The sequence below is a fragment of the Oryx dammah genome, unplaced genomic scaffold, assembly GCF_014754425.2.
Source record: "Oryx dammah isolate SB20612 unplaced genomic scaffold, SCBI_Odam_1.1 HiC_scaffold_29, whole genome shotgun sequence".
Classification (NCBI taxonomy): Eukaryota; Metazoa; Chordata; class Mammalia; order Artiodactyla; family Bovidae; genus Oryx; species Oryx dammah.
Genome location: NW_024070213.1, coordinates 3530238 through 3546960, shown reverse-complemented (window position 1 = coordinate 3546960; position 16723 = coordinate 3530238). Strand labels below are relative to the sequence as shown.

The 16723-nt window shown below is 50.8% G+C and overlaps 1 protein-coding gene across 2 annotated transcripts in view; it reads left to right on the top strand.

Annotated features, from left to right (window-relative positions):
* The window catches only part of PPARA (peroxisome proliferator activated receptor alpha), a 68339-nt gene that overhangs the window by 25972 nt on the left and 25644 nt on the right, over positions 1 to 16723 (top strand). For both annotated transcript variants that reach the window (XM_040234538.1, XM_040234539.1), the window contains exon 3: positions 16418 to 16667. In XM_040234538.1, coding sequence (XP_040090472.1) covers positions 16454 to 16667 — 214 coding nt within the window. In that variant the 5' untranslated portion in view covers positions 16418 to 16453. The remainder of the gene's footprint in view (positions 1 to 16417; positions 16668 to 16723) is intronic.

Sequence of the window (16723 nt, the reverse complement as noted above, 5' to 3'; positions counted from 1 at the left end):
ATCACATACCCAGGTGTTTAGCCAAGAGGAAGAAAAGCACCTGTCCATACAGAGACTGATACATGGATTTTTATAGCTGCTTTGTTTGTAATAACTCAACCTTGGAAACAGTCCAAATGTCCATCCACAGGTGGATGGAATATTTGCAGTGAAGAGGAATGAACTCTGGATGTGTATAACAACACGAATGGATCTCAGAGAAGTACGCTGAGTGAAAGGCAACAGACAAGAGTATCGATCCGAACGATCCTATTTATATAGAACTCGAGGAAATGCAGATAATGTGCAGCGACAGAAAGCAGATCAGTAGGCTGGGGGTCCAGAGAGGTGAGAGAGAGAAAGCAGATCAGTAGGCTGGGGGTCCAGAGGGGAGAGAGAAAGCAGATCAGTAGGCTGGGGGTCCAGAGGGGTGAGAGAGAGAGAGGTTACAGATGGGGAGGAAGAAACTCTGGGGGCAATGGATGTTTTTACTATCCTGATAGCGATGGTGGTTTCACAGGTATATGCAGATATCAAAACTTCTCAAACTGTATACTTGATACACATACAGGGACTTCCCTGGTGGTCTAGTGGTTAAGCATCCACCTTCTAATGCAGGGGACACGGATTCAATTCCCTGGTCAGGAATCTAAGGTCCCACGTACTGTAGGGTAACTAAGCCTGTGTGCTTTGACTAATGAGCGCCTTAGAGCCCGCGGGCAGCAACTAAGACTCGACACAGAAAAATAATTACTTTAAAATATATATATAAAATACAAGTTGAAAAAATTAATATGTACAGTTTATTGTATGCCAGTTATACATCAGTAAGACCAGTTTTTAAAAACAAAAAAATGATTCACTCATAATTGGTATTAAAACTGTAGGCTTGGCCCTAAAGTCATCAGCTAAGACTCACGCGGCCCAACTTAAAGACACTTGCAAAAATGAAGCCATTGGCAAAGTTGAGTAGACAGTTCTCCACTTAATATGCAAGCAGCGCACGAGGACTGGGCATTCCATTAATCATCTGTGTTTCATTTTGCCATGACTTTAAATCTCCAATCTCCACTTAATAAACAAACTGAAATGATGCTGGGGTTTTTTCTCAGCTCTAAACTTTACTAGACAGTCTAGTTAAGAATAACATTCCTGCAACAGAGTATCTGCTCTTAACATAGACTAAACTGGGAAGGAAAAACAGCTTGTGGGTAATTCAGAAACTAGAGGATAAACCTCAAAAATCAAAGTAGTTGACCAGAAGGCTGTGAAACATGAGCCCTGGGAGATGTTACACCATAAACTCTACCAAGGATAGTAGTGTGGTGGGTTAGGAGCGGAAACTGGAGGCTGGCTGGCAAGGTTCAAACCCCACCTCCACTTGTGCTGAGACCCTGGGCCCAGGACTGTAACCTCTCTGTACTGCAGTTGCCTTACCTCTACAGTAAGCATATTCACAGGACCTTCCTCATGGGGTTGTTGCAAGGATGGAACGAGTTAACGCATGCTTGGCACGTTATGAAGATTCAAGGAGCATTAGCCTCCATCATCCACGGCAACAGAATCTCTAACTTAGAGCAGTGCTGTGTCTGCATGGTGGCCAGTGATGATGTCAGGCTGACGCATAAGAGCCTATAGAACCACAGCAGATGAGACGCGAGCAGCTTTCAACACTTCACTGCAGGTTGGGTGGCTAGAAGAGGCGCTTGAGTGGAATTTCATAACTCCACTTAAAAAACACCTTCCCCCATCGTTGCCTGTGAGACGAGATAAGCACCAGGTTATCAGGGGAGGGAGAGGCTCTGGAGTCTCGGAGAGGGGCACAGTTACCGCACTGAAAGACTACACCGGCTCTTTCCCGCCTCCCTGCCCGGTGGCCTGCTCACCTGGACGCTGAGCTGCGAGTGGGAGTCCCCTCCGCTCCCCGCTGTAAGCACGCTGTCCTCTCGTCCTCTGCTTCCAGTGCTGCTGTTGAGAAATGCAAAAGCATTCTGAAGCAGGGAGTCAAGCCGCCCGCAGATGAGCCTTCAAGTTGCAAACTTTCAAACATTTGAACGTGCGTTTATGTGTCCAGCCGTGTCCGCTGGTTCAGGTATCTGGCGCACATTGCTGTGTGCGTGGATCCTCTACACGTGGTTGTGCTTGTGAGTACAGTCGTACGGTGTCTCTGTTTCAAGCCACGGATGTCCAGAAACATGTAAAAGCAGCGGTGATGCAGCTGGTACTGCCGCGAGCCCCGGGATGCCAGCTGTTGCCCTCTTGTTATTGTGCAGTTGCTTAGTTGTGTCCGCCTCTGCGACCACATGGACTGCAGCAATCAGGCTCCCCTGTCCTTCACTATCCCCCAGAGCTTGCTCAAACTCATACCCACTGAGTCGGTGATGCCATCCAACCATCTCATCCTCTGTCGTCCCCTTCTCCTCCTGCCCTCAGTCTTTCCCAGCATCAGGGTCTTTTCCAATGAGTCAGCTCTTTGCATCAGGGGGCCAAAGTATTGGAGTTTCAGCTTCAGCATCAGTCCTTCCAATGAATATTCAGGACTGATTTCCTTTAGGATGGACAGGTTTGATCTTCTTGCAGTCCAAGGGACTCTCAAGAGTCTTCTCCAACCACAGTTCAAAAGCATTAATTCTTTGGTGCTCAGCCTTCTTTATGGTCCAACTCTCACATCCAACATGACCACTGGAAAAACCATAGCTTTGACTAGACAGACCTTTGTTGGCTTTTTAACATGCTGTCTAGGTTTCGCGTAACTTTCCTTCCAAGGAGCAAGCGTCTTTGAGTTTCATTCTGCAGTCACTACTACACTTTTCAAGGTACTGTACTGTAAGGTTAAAAGTGTTTTCCTTGTTTTTTGTATCTGTTTGTTTTTGGGTATCATTTGTGTGAAAGTGTTATAAACCTGTTGCAGTGCAGTACTGTATGGCCCGGGCTTCCCTGGTGGCTCAGGGTAAAGAGTCTGCCTGCCAGTGCAGGAGATGACAGAGACAGGGGTTCCATCCCTGGGTTGGGAAGACCCCCTGGAGAAGGAAATGGCACCCCACTCCAGGATTCGTCCCTGGGAAGTCCTACGGACAGGAGCTGAGTGGGCTGTAATCCATGGGGTCACAAAGAGTCGGACACAACTTCGAGACTAAAGCAACAAGTATATAGCCCATTGTGTTAGTTGGGTATCTCGGCTAACTTTGCTGGACTTACAGATGTGCTGTGGGGGTGGAGCTCATTCCTATGCAGGGGATGTACTGTATTTGACGCTTTGCACGGGGCATGTGTCCCCCTCTGAAGGCTGGGAGGGTCTGGTGGCCTCTCTTGTCCCAGTGTGTTCCAGAATTTCCCCGTGCTCTGCCTTGATGGGGGCCTGCATTCACCCCCTGTCCTGGGGACCTGGGAACGCACAGCCTTCAGTTCTGAGAGCAGTTCTCACGGATCGTTTCCTTCGCCCCGACTCCCCACCTCCCTCCCTCTGGGACATCTCTGCTTGGATAAGTCTCCCCCCTGGACTGCTCCTCTCACTTTCTCCTCTGTCTTCTCCCATTTCCATCTGCCTTTTCGCTTTGCTTTCTGGGAGATGATGGCCTTTATCCTCCTACCCTTAGGGACTTTGTAAGTCAGCTCCAGAGTTACATAACTCCTGCGCAGCTGTGGCAGTTCTGGTGACTCCAGAACTCACATTTCCTGATTTCCGGGCTAAGATTAAAGTTTGAATAAAAAAAAAAAGAAGTCCTGCAAATATCGTATATGAAGGCATGTGTATGGAATCTAGGAAGATGGTGCTGATGAACCTGTTTACAGGGCGGCAGTGGGAATGCAGACATGAAGAACAGACTTGTGGACCCAGGGGGGAAGGAGCGGGCACGACGGATTGAGGGGGCGGCAGGGGGACGTGTACGTTACCAGACGGAAAATGCTCTATGATGCAGGCAGCTCAAGCCCGCTCTGTGACAACCTAGAGGGTGGGAGACTCAAGAGGGAGGGGACACATGCGTACCTATGGCTGACTCGTGTTGATGTATGGCAGACACCAGCACAATTTGTAAAGCAATTATCCTCCAATTAAAAACAAATAAATTTTTTAAAAAGTGGTTTTGGGACTTCCCTGGTGGTTTAGTGGTTAAGACTCCACACTTCCACTGCTGGGGAGCAGGTTTGGTCCCTGGTCAGGGACCTAAGATTCCACAGGCTGAATGGCACCGTAAAAAAAAAAAAAATCACAAAAAATAAAAACAATAAAGAAATAAAAAAAATTTGAACTTCTGCAAAGCTAAGCTCCCGTTTAAGTTTTGAGTGTGGTAACTGGGTTTCCCCTGAAGCTCTCCATCTGCAGTACTCAGTGCCAGCTTGTGTGTTTTCCTGGGTGCTTTTTGGTCTGCATGTTTTGCCTTCCACCATCTCCCGCAATTTCTTGGAGCTCAAGAGTGAGAGTGCTGTCCTAGTCGGTGGTCTCCCCAGTATGCCTATCGCAGTCACTTACAGACCCATGAAGCTGAAGAGAAGCCATCCCTTGGTGACTGTAGAAATAAAATTGTAATATTGTGTGTCAGTTGTCCAAATAGAACTGGGGAGAGACGAAGAGGATTTTTTCCCCAGTCTCTTTATCCTCATGGAGGAGGATGAACCCAGTGACAACACTGTATTACTATCCCAGATTTTGCTTTTTCCTTACTGTTGTCTCATTCACTGCAGAGCAAAAGACCCTGAGAGTGAGCACGCATCACCGTTCAGTCAGGTGAGAGAGACGGCGGGCAGGCCCCTCTGAACGCTGGATGCACCGGCTCGTTCTGTAGCTTAGCGCAGTTTTTGAAGATGTCCAAAAAGTGGTTCTCACCTCCCAGAAAGTGGGACCTTGTCCATGAAGGTGCTCCTCTGAGTGCGTTTACGGAAGGGCTGATGCTGAATTCCCAGATGGTTCTGTAGGCCAAGCTGGCTCTGGGCATTCAGAGCATTACTGGAGGGACCTTGTCTCCCCAGAAACTTCTGGTATCTCCCATCTCTCCGAACGTTGTCACTAGAGGGAGGCCCGCTTTACTCTGAGTCCCCATGTCTGACCCTCTGCAGCTCTGTGTCAGACCGGAAAAACGGGAGGACGCTCAGACCTTGCCCGCTGTGGCCTGATGTGGAATGCGATGCCTCTGACCTCATCCAGAACCGAAGCGGGAGCTAAAGGAGAGCAGTTCGGACACAGCCACATCTCTGCCATTTGCAGCAACAGATTGGCCCTAGAGATGATCACATTAAGTCAAGCGAGTCAGACAAAGACTTGGATTGTATGGTATCACCTGTGGAATCTTAAAAAGCGCTATCAGTGAATTTACTAATGAATCAGAAACAGACTCACAGACCTAGAGAACAAATTTATGGTTTCCCGAGGGGGTGGTCCTGGGGAGGGATAAATTAGCAGGGATTAACAGATACGCGGGCTTCCGGGGTGGCTTAGTAGGTAAAGAATTCGCCTGCAGTGCAGGAGACACCTACAGATGTAGGTTCGATCCCTGGTCGGGAAGATCCCCTGCAGGAGAAAATGGCCACCCACTCCAGTGTTCCTGCCTGGAGAATTCCATGGACAGAGGAGCCTGGGGGGCTACAGTTCATGGGGTCAGACAGAGTCGGACATGCTTGAAGTGACTGAGCACGCACGCGCAACAGATGCAGGCTACTCTGTATGAAAGATAGACAGCCATGACCTGCTGTATAGCATGGGGAACTACATGCGATGTCTCGTAACAACCTGTGATAGGAAAGCATCTGGAAAGTGAAGTCGCTCAGTCGTGTCCGACTCTCTGCGACCCTGTGGACCGTAGCCCACCAGGCTTCTCTGTCCGTGGGATTCTCCGTCCGTGGGATTCTCCAGGCAGGAATACTGGAGTGGGTTGCCATTTCCTTCTCCAGGGGATCTTCCCGACCCAGGGATCGAACCCACGTCTCCCGCATTGCAGGCAGATGCTTTACCCTCTGCGCCACCAGGGAAGCCCTCTATATGTATATATGTGTATAACTGAACCACCTTACTGTATACCTGAAACTAACAGAACGTTGGAAATTAACTATACTTTGATTTTTTAAAAATAGGTTTTTTAAAAAAGAAAATAGGGACACATCTGTTATCAAGTTTCTGAAATCATAAAGCCAAAATTAGCCTCCAGGATATACAACTACCGAAAGTAATTGCCTTTCTACTTGATTTCTCTTGGTTTAGAACAAACTTAGATTTCATTGAGTTGGCCTAGAGAAGTTAAAGATAAAGGGACTTTTCTCTTTCCCATAAAACCTTTATCTAGGCTCTCAGCACTGCAGGGCAGGCAGTGGAAATACATTCATGAGCTGACACCATCAGTCAGCCTTGAGTAATCTGCTTCCTACTGTCTCATTTTGTTTCAGCAACATGAAGGCCTCATAGGTCTCCGACATTCTTCTTGGTACTTGTAGAATCTAATACAGATGTTGCCTCGTTTCCCCTTCCTCCTGGTGCTCAGCTCAGCCCACCCAAGGGGTATTGTGAGCTGCATGTTGCCATCAGCTTGCTCTTGCCTTTGTTGTAGTTCAGTCGTTCAGTTGTATCTGTCTCTTTGAAAACCCATGGACTGCAGCACACCAGGCTTCCCTGTCCTTCACCAGCTCCCAGAGTTTGCTCAAAGTCATGTCTATCGAGTCAGTGATGCCACCTAACATCTCGTTCTCTGTCATCCCCTTCTCCTCCTGCCTTCAGTCTTTCCCAGCATCATGGTCTCTTCCAATGAGTCAGCTCTTCACATCAGGAGGCCAAAGTATTGGAGTTTCAGCTTTAGCATCAGTCCCTCCAATGAATATTCAGGACTGACTTCCTTTAGGATGGACTGGTTTGATCTCCTTGCCATCCAAGGGACTCTCAAGAGCCTTCTCCAGCTCCACAGTTCAAAAGCATCAATTCTTTGGCACTCAGCCTTCTTTAAGGTCCAGCCAGGCAGGAGGAAGGGCGTGATTAAGGGATAAAAGTGGGGGTAGGGCGGGGGGACCTGAGGAAGGAGGAGGGACAGTCGATCCACACATGCTCGGGCCAACCAGCGTGTGGATGTTGGTAACCCCATCACAGCTGTTGAGACTGCATTTCAGGTATCCCAGGTCACCCAGGCAGGATGGGGCTTCATCTGCCCGGCCGCTGCTGCTGCTGCTAAGAGCTGTAGGAGGCGAACACGGGTAACATCCTCAGAACTTTCCAGAAGAGGAGGCATTGACAGAGGCTGAGCCTGTGTGTCCCGCAGACACCGCCACCACAGCCTGCCCCTGAATTCGCCACCCTCCCTCTCCACGACTCTCTGCTCTGGGAACCGGCCCTTCTCTTCACGCTCCTGGTTTCATGGCATCACCTCGTCTCCCAGTTACCTGAGCTCCGTCCGAGTTCCCTGCCCCCGCCCCCCCGCCCGCTGGCCATGTTAGGTCTTCGTCCTCTTCCCTCCCACCTCCCCAGATCAGCCCCCAGGGTGACCAGGAGCAGTTACCACATACTCTGGAGGAGTCCTGCTGCCTCTCACCTTGCCTGCTTTCATCTAACTCTGGATTCCACCTGCTGCCAGAACAAGCCCAGTGCACTTCCTCCCTGTCACCGTCCTGCCAGCACCCCGCCCCCCGTGGCTGCTTCCTGCTCGAAAGGTGCAGGCCACAGGCGGAGCCCTGAGCCGGGAGCGGTGATGCCCCTTGACTGCACCGCAGGCCTCCCCCTGTGCAGGCCCCCACCTCCAACCCATGCTGCACCAAAAGTGTCCCAGGTTCTCTGGGGCTCTGTCTCGGAGGCCGGGCTCATTTCCCCACCACTTGGATCTCAGCTCACCTCTGACTCGCTTTGACCTGCAGAAATTGGCCGAAGTGATGCAGTATTTACGAGTGAGGTCGCCAAGCTTCCACACTCCCTCTTGGAAGATGAAGGCGCTTGCAGGAGCCCCGGGCTGGCCTCCTAGGATAGAGGCCACGTGGTGAGAAGGGCCCAGCCTGCACCCAGCGTCCGTCCCCACTGACCCCCCAGCCACAGTGACCCGCTGACCAAGGAGACCCCGCCAGCCCAGCCCGAGCTGCCGGCCCACAGGACTGCGAGCTGACACAGTGGATGGAGTTCAGGCCGCTGGGCTGTGGGGCTGCTTGCTGTGCGGCCGCGGGTCATGGGTCCAGCCCCTCAGTGTGGGTGATCCTGACCTTCTCAGCTACTCAGTGACACTTCAAGTCATCTCTGCAACGGGCCTTGCCCTTTTCTTAGAAACGCCTCCTCACCCTTTTCTTCTGCTGCATTTCTTTATGGCCACCACTTAAGATTCAGCGTGGACATCTCCTCCTTGGTGGAGGCTCCCTGACCCTCAGGGTGTCCCCAGATGGCCCTCATCATACTGACTGCCGTCACTCGATTATTTCTCTCTTCACGTCTCGGCTGCACAAGGCGTGTCCCTCTCTGAGCCTCTGGCCCCTCTGTCAGTGGGACCAGGGCTGCCTCCCCTGCCCCAGTGTGGAGCCATAGAGAAAGCGCTGCAGTGACTGTTCCGGAGGGCCTGGTTCCCGGTGTGCCCCCTGCACCCCCTCCCCGCCCTGTCTCGGCTCCCACACGCCTGCCCTGGAGCTGTGGGTCCCCCCAAGATGTCTCCAGGAGAAGTAAGGTCACCAGCTCAGGGGAACGCACATGGTCCACCAAGCTCACGAAACACGGCTCCCATCCCAGCAGTGAGCCCCAGCTTGACTCGCGTCCTGTCGTCTGTGGGACATTCCTCCCACACCCACCAGGCCCTCCCTGCCTGGGGTGTCACCGTTCAGTTTTGTGACCATCAAGGCCCTTGATCCTCCACTGCTTGTCTGTCGTCTGAGTGGCAGAAGCTCAGCGTCTTTCCTGCTGCTCCTGGTTCCGCCTTCATTGGGTCAAAGCGTTTGTATCATAAATATGAGTTACATTTCTGTGGACTTTTGCTTACAACTTCTTACATTTATTTCTTAATTGAAGCTGAGTTGATTTACAATGTTGTGTTCATTTCTGCTGCAAAGTGCTTCAGTTATATGTGTATATACACACATACGGTGATGGTTTAGTTGCTCAGTCGTGTCCAACTCTGCGTCCATGGACTGTAGCCCGCCAGGCTCCTCTCTCCATGGGATTTCCCAGGCAAGCATACTGGAGTATGTTGCCATTCCCTTCTCCAGGGGATCTTCCCAACCTAGGAATCAAACTCGGCCCTCCTGCATTGCAGGCAGATTCTTTACTGACTGAGTTACATAGTAGCCTTATATACATATACTTTTTCAGGACTTCCCTGGTGGCTCAGATGGTAAAGCGTCTGCCTACAATGTGGGAGACCTGGGTTCAATCCCTGGGTCAGGAAGATCTCCTGGAAAAGGAAATGGCAACCCACTCCAGTATTCTTGCCTGGAAAATTCCACGGACAGAGAAGCCTGGTGGCTACAGTCCACGGGGTCACAAAGGGTCAGACACGACTGAGCAACTTCACTTTCACTTTCCCATGCATACTTTTTCATGTTCTTTTCCATTATGGCTTGTCACAGGGTACTGAATATAGTTCCCTGTACTATGCAGTAAGGCCTTGCTGTCCATCCATTCTACGTGTAATAGTTTTCATCTGCTAGCCTCCAACTCCCGGACCATCCATCTCCAACCCCCCGTCCCCCTTGGCAACCAGAAATCTGTTCTCTCTCTGTGTGACCTGCTTGTCTCCCAAGTAGGCTCCGCTGAGTCGTGTCCTAGACTCCGCATACAAGCAACGTCATGTGGTGTTTGTCTCTCTCTCTGTGACCTGCTTCACTTAGTATGGTGATGTCTAAGTCCGTCTGTGTTGCTGCTGCTGGCTTTGTTTTATTCTTTTTCATGGCTGAGTAGTATTCCTCTGTCTATCTTTGGCACTTCTCCTTTATCCATTTGTCTGTCCATGGATGGGTAGGTTGTCTCCACGTCTCTGCTGTTGTAAATAGTGCTGCTGAAAACACAGGGATGCATGTATCCTTTTGCGTTATAGTTTTGTCTGGATATCCCTCCAGGAGTGGGATTGCTGGGTCACATGGCAACTCTGTTTTTGGTGGTTTGAGGGACTCCGCACGGTTTTCCATAGCAGCTGCATCCATTGACTTTGGTTCTCAGCTCACTCACATTCCATTGCAGCTGACACGAACGCGTGTCCAAAGTTGCCACTTGCCTGTGATTATTTTGGTATCACCATCCACAAAAGATTATATTTAAGAACAATAACTCCATTTTCAGGAATATGGCAAGGAGTGGGTTTGAAGTGCTGGAACACCAACATGATAGAGTGTGACCTTTGTATAAAACTGGGGGGAGATTTCTTGGAAATGACCGGGAACATTCTCTTTGCACCTTTAAAGACAGAGGTGTAGAGGCTCACAACTATCCTTTTGTCTCCCATTTCTGCCTGCCAGACTCTTGATTACAAAATTTCACGCCTTAAGCATTGTTGGAAAAGATCTAGAAAGCTCTAGTCAAACCTATTGTGCAGACTCTCCTAGTATGTTTGATTTAATTCATTAAAATGCACAGTCCTTTGTTTTATTTTTATTATACTCTGGTGCTTTTCTCTTCTGTTTTAAATGCGTTTCCTAGGCCTTTTCTATACTGACCTTGTTAATCATTATACAGGCACTAATGATTAATCTATTTCAGTGAACTTCAGGTGCAAGGTAAAGGTGCAGAGGGCTTTTTAGCATTATTTTGTTTATTTTGAAATGTTGTTTCCAGTCCTAAACCAACAAGTTAAGCCAAAAGTCATCTCAATAGTTGTGTAATCTCCATAAAGTGTACAGGAAAGTATAAAGAATCTGACAAGGTAGTAAATTAGAGTTGATGAAAAGTGGAAAAATTCCTTGTCTGAAAGCTGCTTGTCTGCTCCACAAATGGTACTCTTTTGACAAAAATCCCCTCTTTTACCTTTTAACCACTCAGTGAAGTCTAGTCAGACTTACCTGAGTGAAGACAGCTGTCAGCAGATGGCTCAGAGGCGACATTACCAGGCCTGAGAAGGGACCGTCCACCAGGGCTTTACGGTACGGTAAGAACTGAACAGAGGGAGGTAAAGAGAAGCAAAGTAAAAGGCTGATGTTTGCTCAGCTATTTAGCTGGACCCTTCTGAGTCAAACATAAGTTCCGAGTGAGAGAACTCCAGCCTAATTCCACTTGCTCTTTTTCTTGAGTGTCCGATGTCACAGCATAGAAATGTTTAGATGGTGAACTTTTATTTAGCACTTTATTTCAGAGAACGTTTACAAAAGGCCTTCTGGGTCCAAAAACCTCTGCTAAGAATGTGTGTGTAGTGGGGTACTTCCCTGGTGGTGCAGTGGCTAAGACTCTACGCTCCCAATGCATGGGGCCTGGGCTCGATTCCTGGCCAGGGAGCTGGATCCCATATGCCACCACTAAGGCCTGGGAAAGCCAAATAAATTAATTAAATAAATAAATACTTAAAAAAAAAAACTTAAAAAAGTAATGTAAGGGGACAAAGATGGTTGAGACACAGCAACACCCTCGGGAGACTACAGCCAAGTGAGTCCCCGCTTTGTTATTCTAATCAGATAATGAGACTTCCTGACTCTCTGCAGAGCACTGGTATGTCACTGAACGTTCTGAATGTTCTCCAGGTTCTCTTTTTGCTGCTTCTCTGGTAGAGTCAGACTGGCGCTCTGTCCACGCCTTTCCTGAGCGGTCGGAGATGTGTGCCAGTCGGCTGCCCAGGCCCCGGGCACGGTCCCCGTCCTCAGGATAAAGGTGCACCCCACCCCCACCGCCCACCTCCCCGTGTGAAGCCTGCCTTTTCCTGCCCACTTGGACTCTGTTGTTCACTGTGTTCACCGCGATGCAAAGAGCTGGACACGACTTAGCAGCTGAACAACAGCAAACAGCAGCGGTGCCTAGACTTGTGTGTGTTCGTCTCGTCTCTCAGGCTTAGTTTCACGGTTATGATTCACTCTGTTAATTTCTCTTTTTTTCATTTGGTTTTGTTTTAAATCTTTTTTTCACTGCACTGCTCAGCATGTGGGGTTATATAATTGTTCCCTGACCAGGGATCAAACCCACACCCCCTGCAAGGCTGAGTCTTAACCATTGGATCATCAATATTTTGACGGATCAGCGTTCTACTAAAAGAATTTTAGCAGTTTACATTTGAGTTTCCCATATATGGGATACAGTTCTAACACTTAAGTTGGATGAGAAAGGGGAGGAAAAAAAATGCATTTAGAAGCCAGCGAGTCTCAGAATGGATTGTCCAGGAAGAGGGACGGAGCATGCATCCGCCACGTCTCTGTTGGAGCTTGGCTTTATCACCCGTCCTCAGCACCCGCCACTCCATCCTTGACTTCTCCCTGCCTGGAAACTGAGGCCTGTTTGGCTTCCATTTGTACCGTTTCCTGATGTCTTGGCTACCTCTCGGCTACCCTGGGAGCTGCTGAGACATCATCGGTGGTGTCTTTTTCTCTCTCCTAAAGCCCTGGAGGACCCAGGACCCTGGGCCAGGGCACGGTAACTGGCACCTAGCTGCCCGTCTTGGTGGACCAGGCGGCGGCTGTGTTCTGTGGGCTCCAGAGGCAGGGAATTGCCGTGATTTTCCTGATCCCAGAGCAGAGGTGACTGGTGTGGAGACCGCGTGTGCAGAGGCTGCCAGGAACCGCGGGCCCGCGGGGTAGGGCGTGTGCCATGCGGCCTCGACTTTACCTGCGGAAACGTCCAAAGGGCAGTGTCCCTTATCTGCTTAGGCTGGAAGCAGGCAGGGCCAGTGCGTCCAGTGATGAGTGGCACCGGTCCTCTGGCCAGAGGTCACGGTGTTGCCTCACTCCCCAAGGATCTCGTTTCAGTTCAGTTCAGTCGCTCAGTCCTGTCCGACTCTTTGCGACCCCATGGACTGCAGCACGCCAGGCCTCCCTGTCCATCACCAACTCCCGGAGCTCACTCAAAATCATGTCCATTGAGTCGGTGATGCCATCCAACCATCTCATCTTCTGTCGTCCCCTTCTCCTCCCACCTTCAATCTTTCCCAGCATCAGGGTCTTTTCCAATGAGTCAGTTCTTCATACCAGGTGGCCAAAGTATTGAAGTTTCAGCTTCAGCTTCAGTCTTTCCAATGAACACCCAGGACTGATCTCCTTTAGGATGGACTGGTTGGATCTCCTTGTAGCCCAAGAGACTCTCAAGAGTCTTCTCCAACACCACAGTTAAAAAGCATCCATTTTTCGGCGCTCAGCTTTCCTTATATAGTCCAACTCTCACATCCTTTAGATCTTCATTAACAGAAACACTGACGTTTCTCTCCACAAATCTCAGGTACCCTTGGAAAGCAACTGACAGGTAAAACGATAAGATGGCAGAGCATTCCAGCGCCCTGTTGGAATGCCAGGGAGACTAACATCATTTGTAGTCAGAGTTGAGTTCCTCCAGATCTGGGCGCTCCTGGTTGAAAGATAGGATGTCTGCAGGAATACAAGGCTGCCTCCATGTGTGTTTTCCTTGCAGTGCTGAGAATATGACAGTATAAAGGAGGTGGTCACAGCCCCATTGATAACATGGCCTTTGCCTAGCTTTTGTGTAGTTTTGAAGTTGAGCTTTATGGTGGAGGTAGTAAGTTAATGACTGCATTTTGGAACCTTTTGTTCATGGTGGAAAACACCTTTAAAAAAAAAAAATTTTAGATGTGGACCATTTTTAAAGTCTTTATTGAATTTGTAATATTGCTTCTGTTTTATGTTTGGGTTTTTTGGCCACAAGACATGTGGGATTTTAGCTCCCCAACCAGGGATGGAACCTGCACCCCCTGTATTGGAGGGTGAAGTCACTGGACCACCAGGGACCTCCCAGAAAATAAGGAATCCCATTATCTCACTTGCCATTTGAAGAAATACAATTATGATGCAGAATAAAATATAATAAAAAAAGCGCAGATCACAGTCTGATGTACCCTAAAAGATGATAACACCTTCTCAATCTTATGGAAGTTTAATGCTCCCTTTTCTTTTTCGCTGTGGCATTATCATTGACTGTGATCATTTATTGTCAGAATCCTGGCATGAGATGTGACTCTCACAAAAGCATGTGAACTGGACCCATTTTTCATTTCTAAAGGAAGCAGACCATGCCTTCGTCTTTGCACCTGAAGCTGCTGTTGACTCGCAGCTGGGCTGAGGTGGGAAATGCTCTGACACGAGCACCTTCCGCAGCTCTGCTTTTGGCAGGGTCCTCTCCCTTGGTCCCAAGAGCCCAGCCTTCCGAGGTCGTGGTGGCTCAGAGGGTCAAGTGTCTGCCCGCAACACGGGAGACTCAGGTTTGATCCCTGGATTGGGGAGATCCCCTGGAGAAGGAAATGGCAACCCACTCCAGTATTCTTGCCTGGGAAATCCCATGGACAGAGGACCCTGGTAGGCTACAGTCCATGGGGTCGCAAAGAGTTGGACACGACTAAGCGACTTCCCTTTCTTTCTTTCTTTCCTTTCCTTCCTTGGTCCCAAGAGCCCAGCCTTCCGAGGTCGTGGAGGGACCACAGCCCCCCGCCCACTGAGCCCCAGCCAGGACTGGTGGCACGCACCCCTCGGGTCCTGTCCTCAGCGTGCGCATGGGCCTCCCTGAGACCATTTCAGAAGCTGAATGTCGCCTCATCGGCCTTGTTGGCGAGGAGAGATCAGGCTGGGCTGGGGGGTGAACTGGGACGGGGCCTCGGGAAGGCGGGAGGCGGGGGAGGGCGGTTCAGGCAGGGGCCCAGGGCCGACGCTGGGGTTCTAGATGGGGAGATGACCTGGTGCCGCTGGTCTCGGGCGTATGGGGGCCGGTAACCAGGGCGAGGTGGGGAAGGTATGTCACCAGGGCCCACGTTGTGCAGGAGGCTGGGCCCTGGTCTAAAGGTCGCAGGAAGTGGTTTCAGAGGTTTGGGCAACAGCGTGAACCCAGCCAGCACGGGGAGGACGTGTGCTTTGACTTTGGACCCGTGCTCCGGCTGCCCTCGGGGCGGGTCACGGGCTGCGGCCCTCTACAATGTTTGCTTCTCACCGTCTGGGAGGCCCGCAGGCCAGGATCGAAGTGTGGGCGGCTTTGGTTCCTCTCAAGGCCCCTCTGCTCGGGTCACAGGGCCGCCGTCCGCTGTGTCCTCACAGGCTGCCCCCCCACCAAGTGTACACCCCCGTGTCTCTTTGGGTGTCCAGATTTCCAGCAGCCAGCCTGGATTAGGGCCCCCTCTGAGGACCTCATCGTAATGTAATCGCCCCTTTATTATGTCCAAATGCAGCCCCATTCTAGCGCCCTAGGGTTTCTCAGGTGGCTGAGTGGTAGAGAATCCACCGACCAGTCCAGGAGATGTGGGAGACGCGGGTTCCATCCCTGGGCTGGGAAGATCCCGGGAGGAGGGCATGGCAGCCCACTCCAGTACTCTTGCCTGGAGAGTCCCATGGACAGAGGAGCCTGGCGGGCCACAGTCCACTGGGTCACAAAGAGTCAGACACGGCTGAGCAGGCAGGCACCGGCGTCAGGACTCCCACACAGGAATCTGGGGGGCACGCTGCAGTCTGAAAGTGCCCACATAGAGAGCGTTCTTCCGTGTGTGAGTTGAAACAGCCTAGCACTATCGGGGACTGACCCATTTAGATTTTTGTAACACCAGATGTGTTCGTTACAGAGTCGTCACTTTAGGAACATCTACCTGCATGGCGCACCCCAGTGCACAGAGGACATATCATGCCCAGTGTGCCTGCCAGCTGCCTGCCCCTCCCACTCCCCCGGGACCCCAGCCGAGCCACACTGACCCGCTTGTGCCTGCAAGTACTCCCACATCCTGGGGGCTGCGCACTTGCTGCTCCTTTCACCGGAACACTCTCTCCAAGAGGTCTGCACAGCTCTCTGCTGTGTTCCTGCGGGGTCTGCACCCTTTTAAGCGAGGCCCTCCCTGGCCAGGCGTGTGGAGCCGTGCCCTCCCCATCCCCCTCCCGCATCCTTGCGTGCCCATCAGATAGTCCAGACATGTTCCCACGGGAGGGGCTGCCCTGGGGCAGCAGGGACTAAGCGTGTGTTGCTGCTATTTCCGTCTTCCTCCGATACCCAGAGGGCGCGGCAACACAGAGGGAGTCCCGGCCGGGTCAGCTCTGGTTCCTGAGACGAGCTCTTGTTTAGAGACTTTTCATTTCGAGGGGTGTTCCCTGGTGGTCCAGTGGTTAGGATTTGGTTCTGTCACTGCCGAGGACCTGGGTTCAGTCCCTGGTCAGGAAACTGAGTTCCTGCAAGCCGCTTGACCAAAATAAAAAAGTAGTGATGATAATAAAATATGTTCCTCTTCTCACTGAGCTTATCAAGAGTCAAGTAGAAGAAGAATGGCCGACAATGTCACTCTTTGGATTATGAGCTCAGGTGTGTCTCCACCGGCCGGTGATGCTTCCGCTCAAGGGAAGCCAGTGGTCCTCCAGCCTTCCAGCGTTTTCACCGATGGCTTCTCTCTCCTCCCAGGAAATAGGAGCTGGGCAGTGGGACCAGCTCCTCCCGATGGAGATGGTGGACACAGAGAGCCCCATCGGTCCCCTCTCCCCACTGGAGGCTGATGACCTGGAAAGCCCGCTCTCGGCAGACTTCCTACAAGAGATGGGAACCATTCCAGAGATTTCTCAGTCTATTGGGGAGGACAGTTCCGGGAGCTTCAGTTTTACAGAATACCAGTACTTAGGAAGTGGTCCAGGATCAGATGGCTCTGTTATTACAGGTAAGCGTACCACTTCCTGAAAAGCTTTACTCAGAAATGTTTTTTCCGCAGAGAAC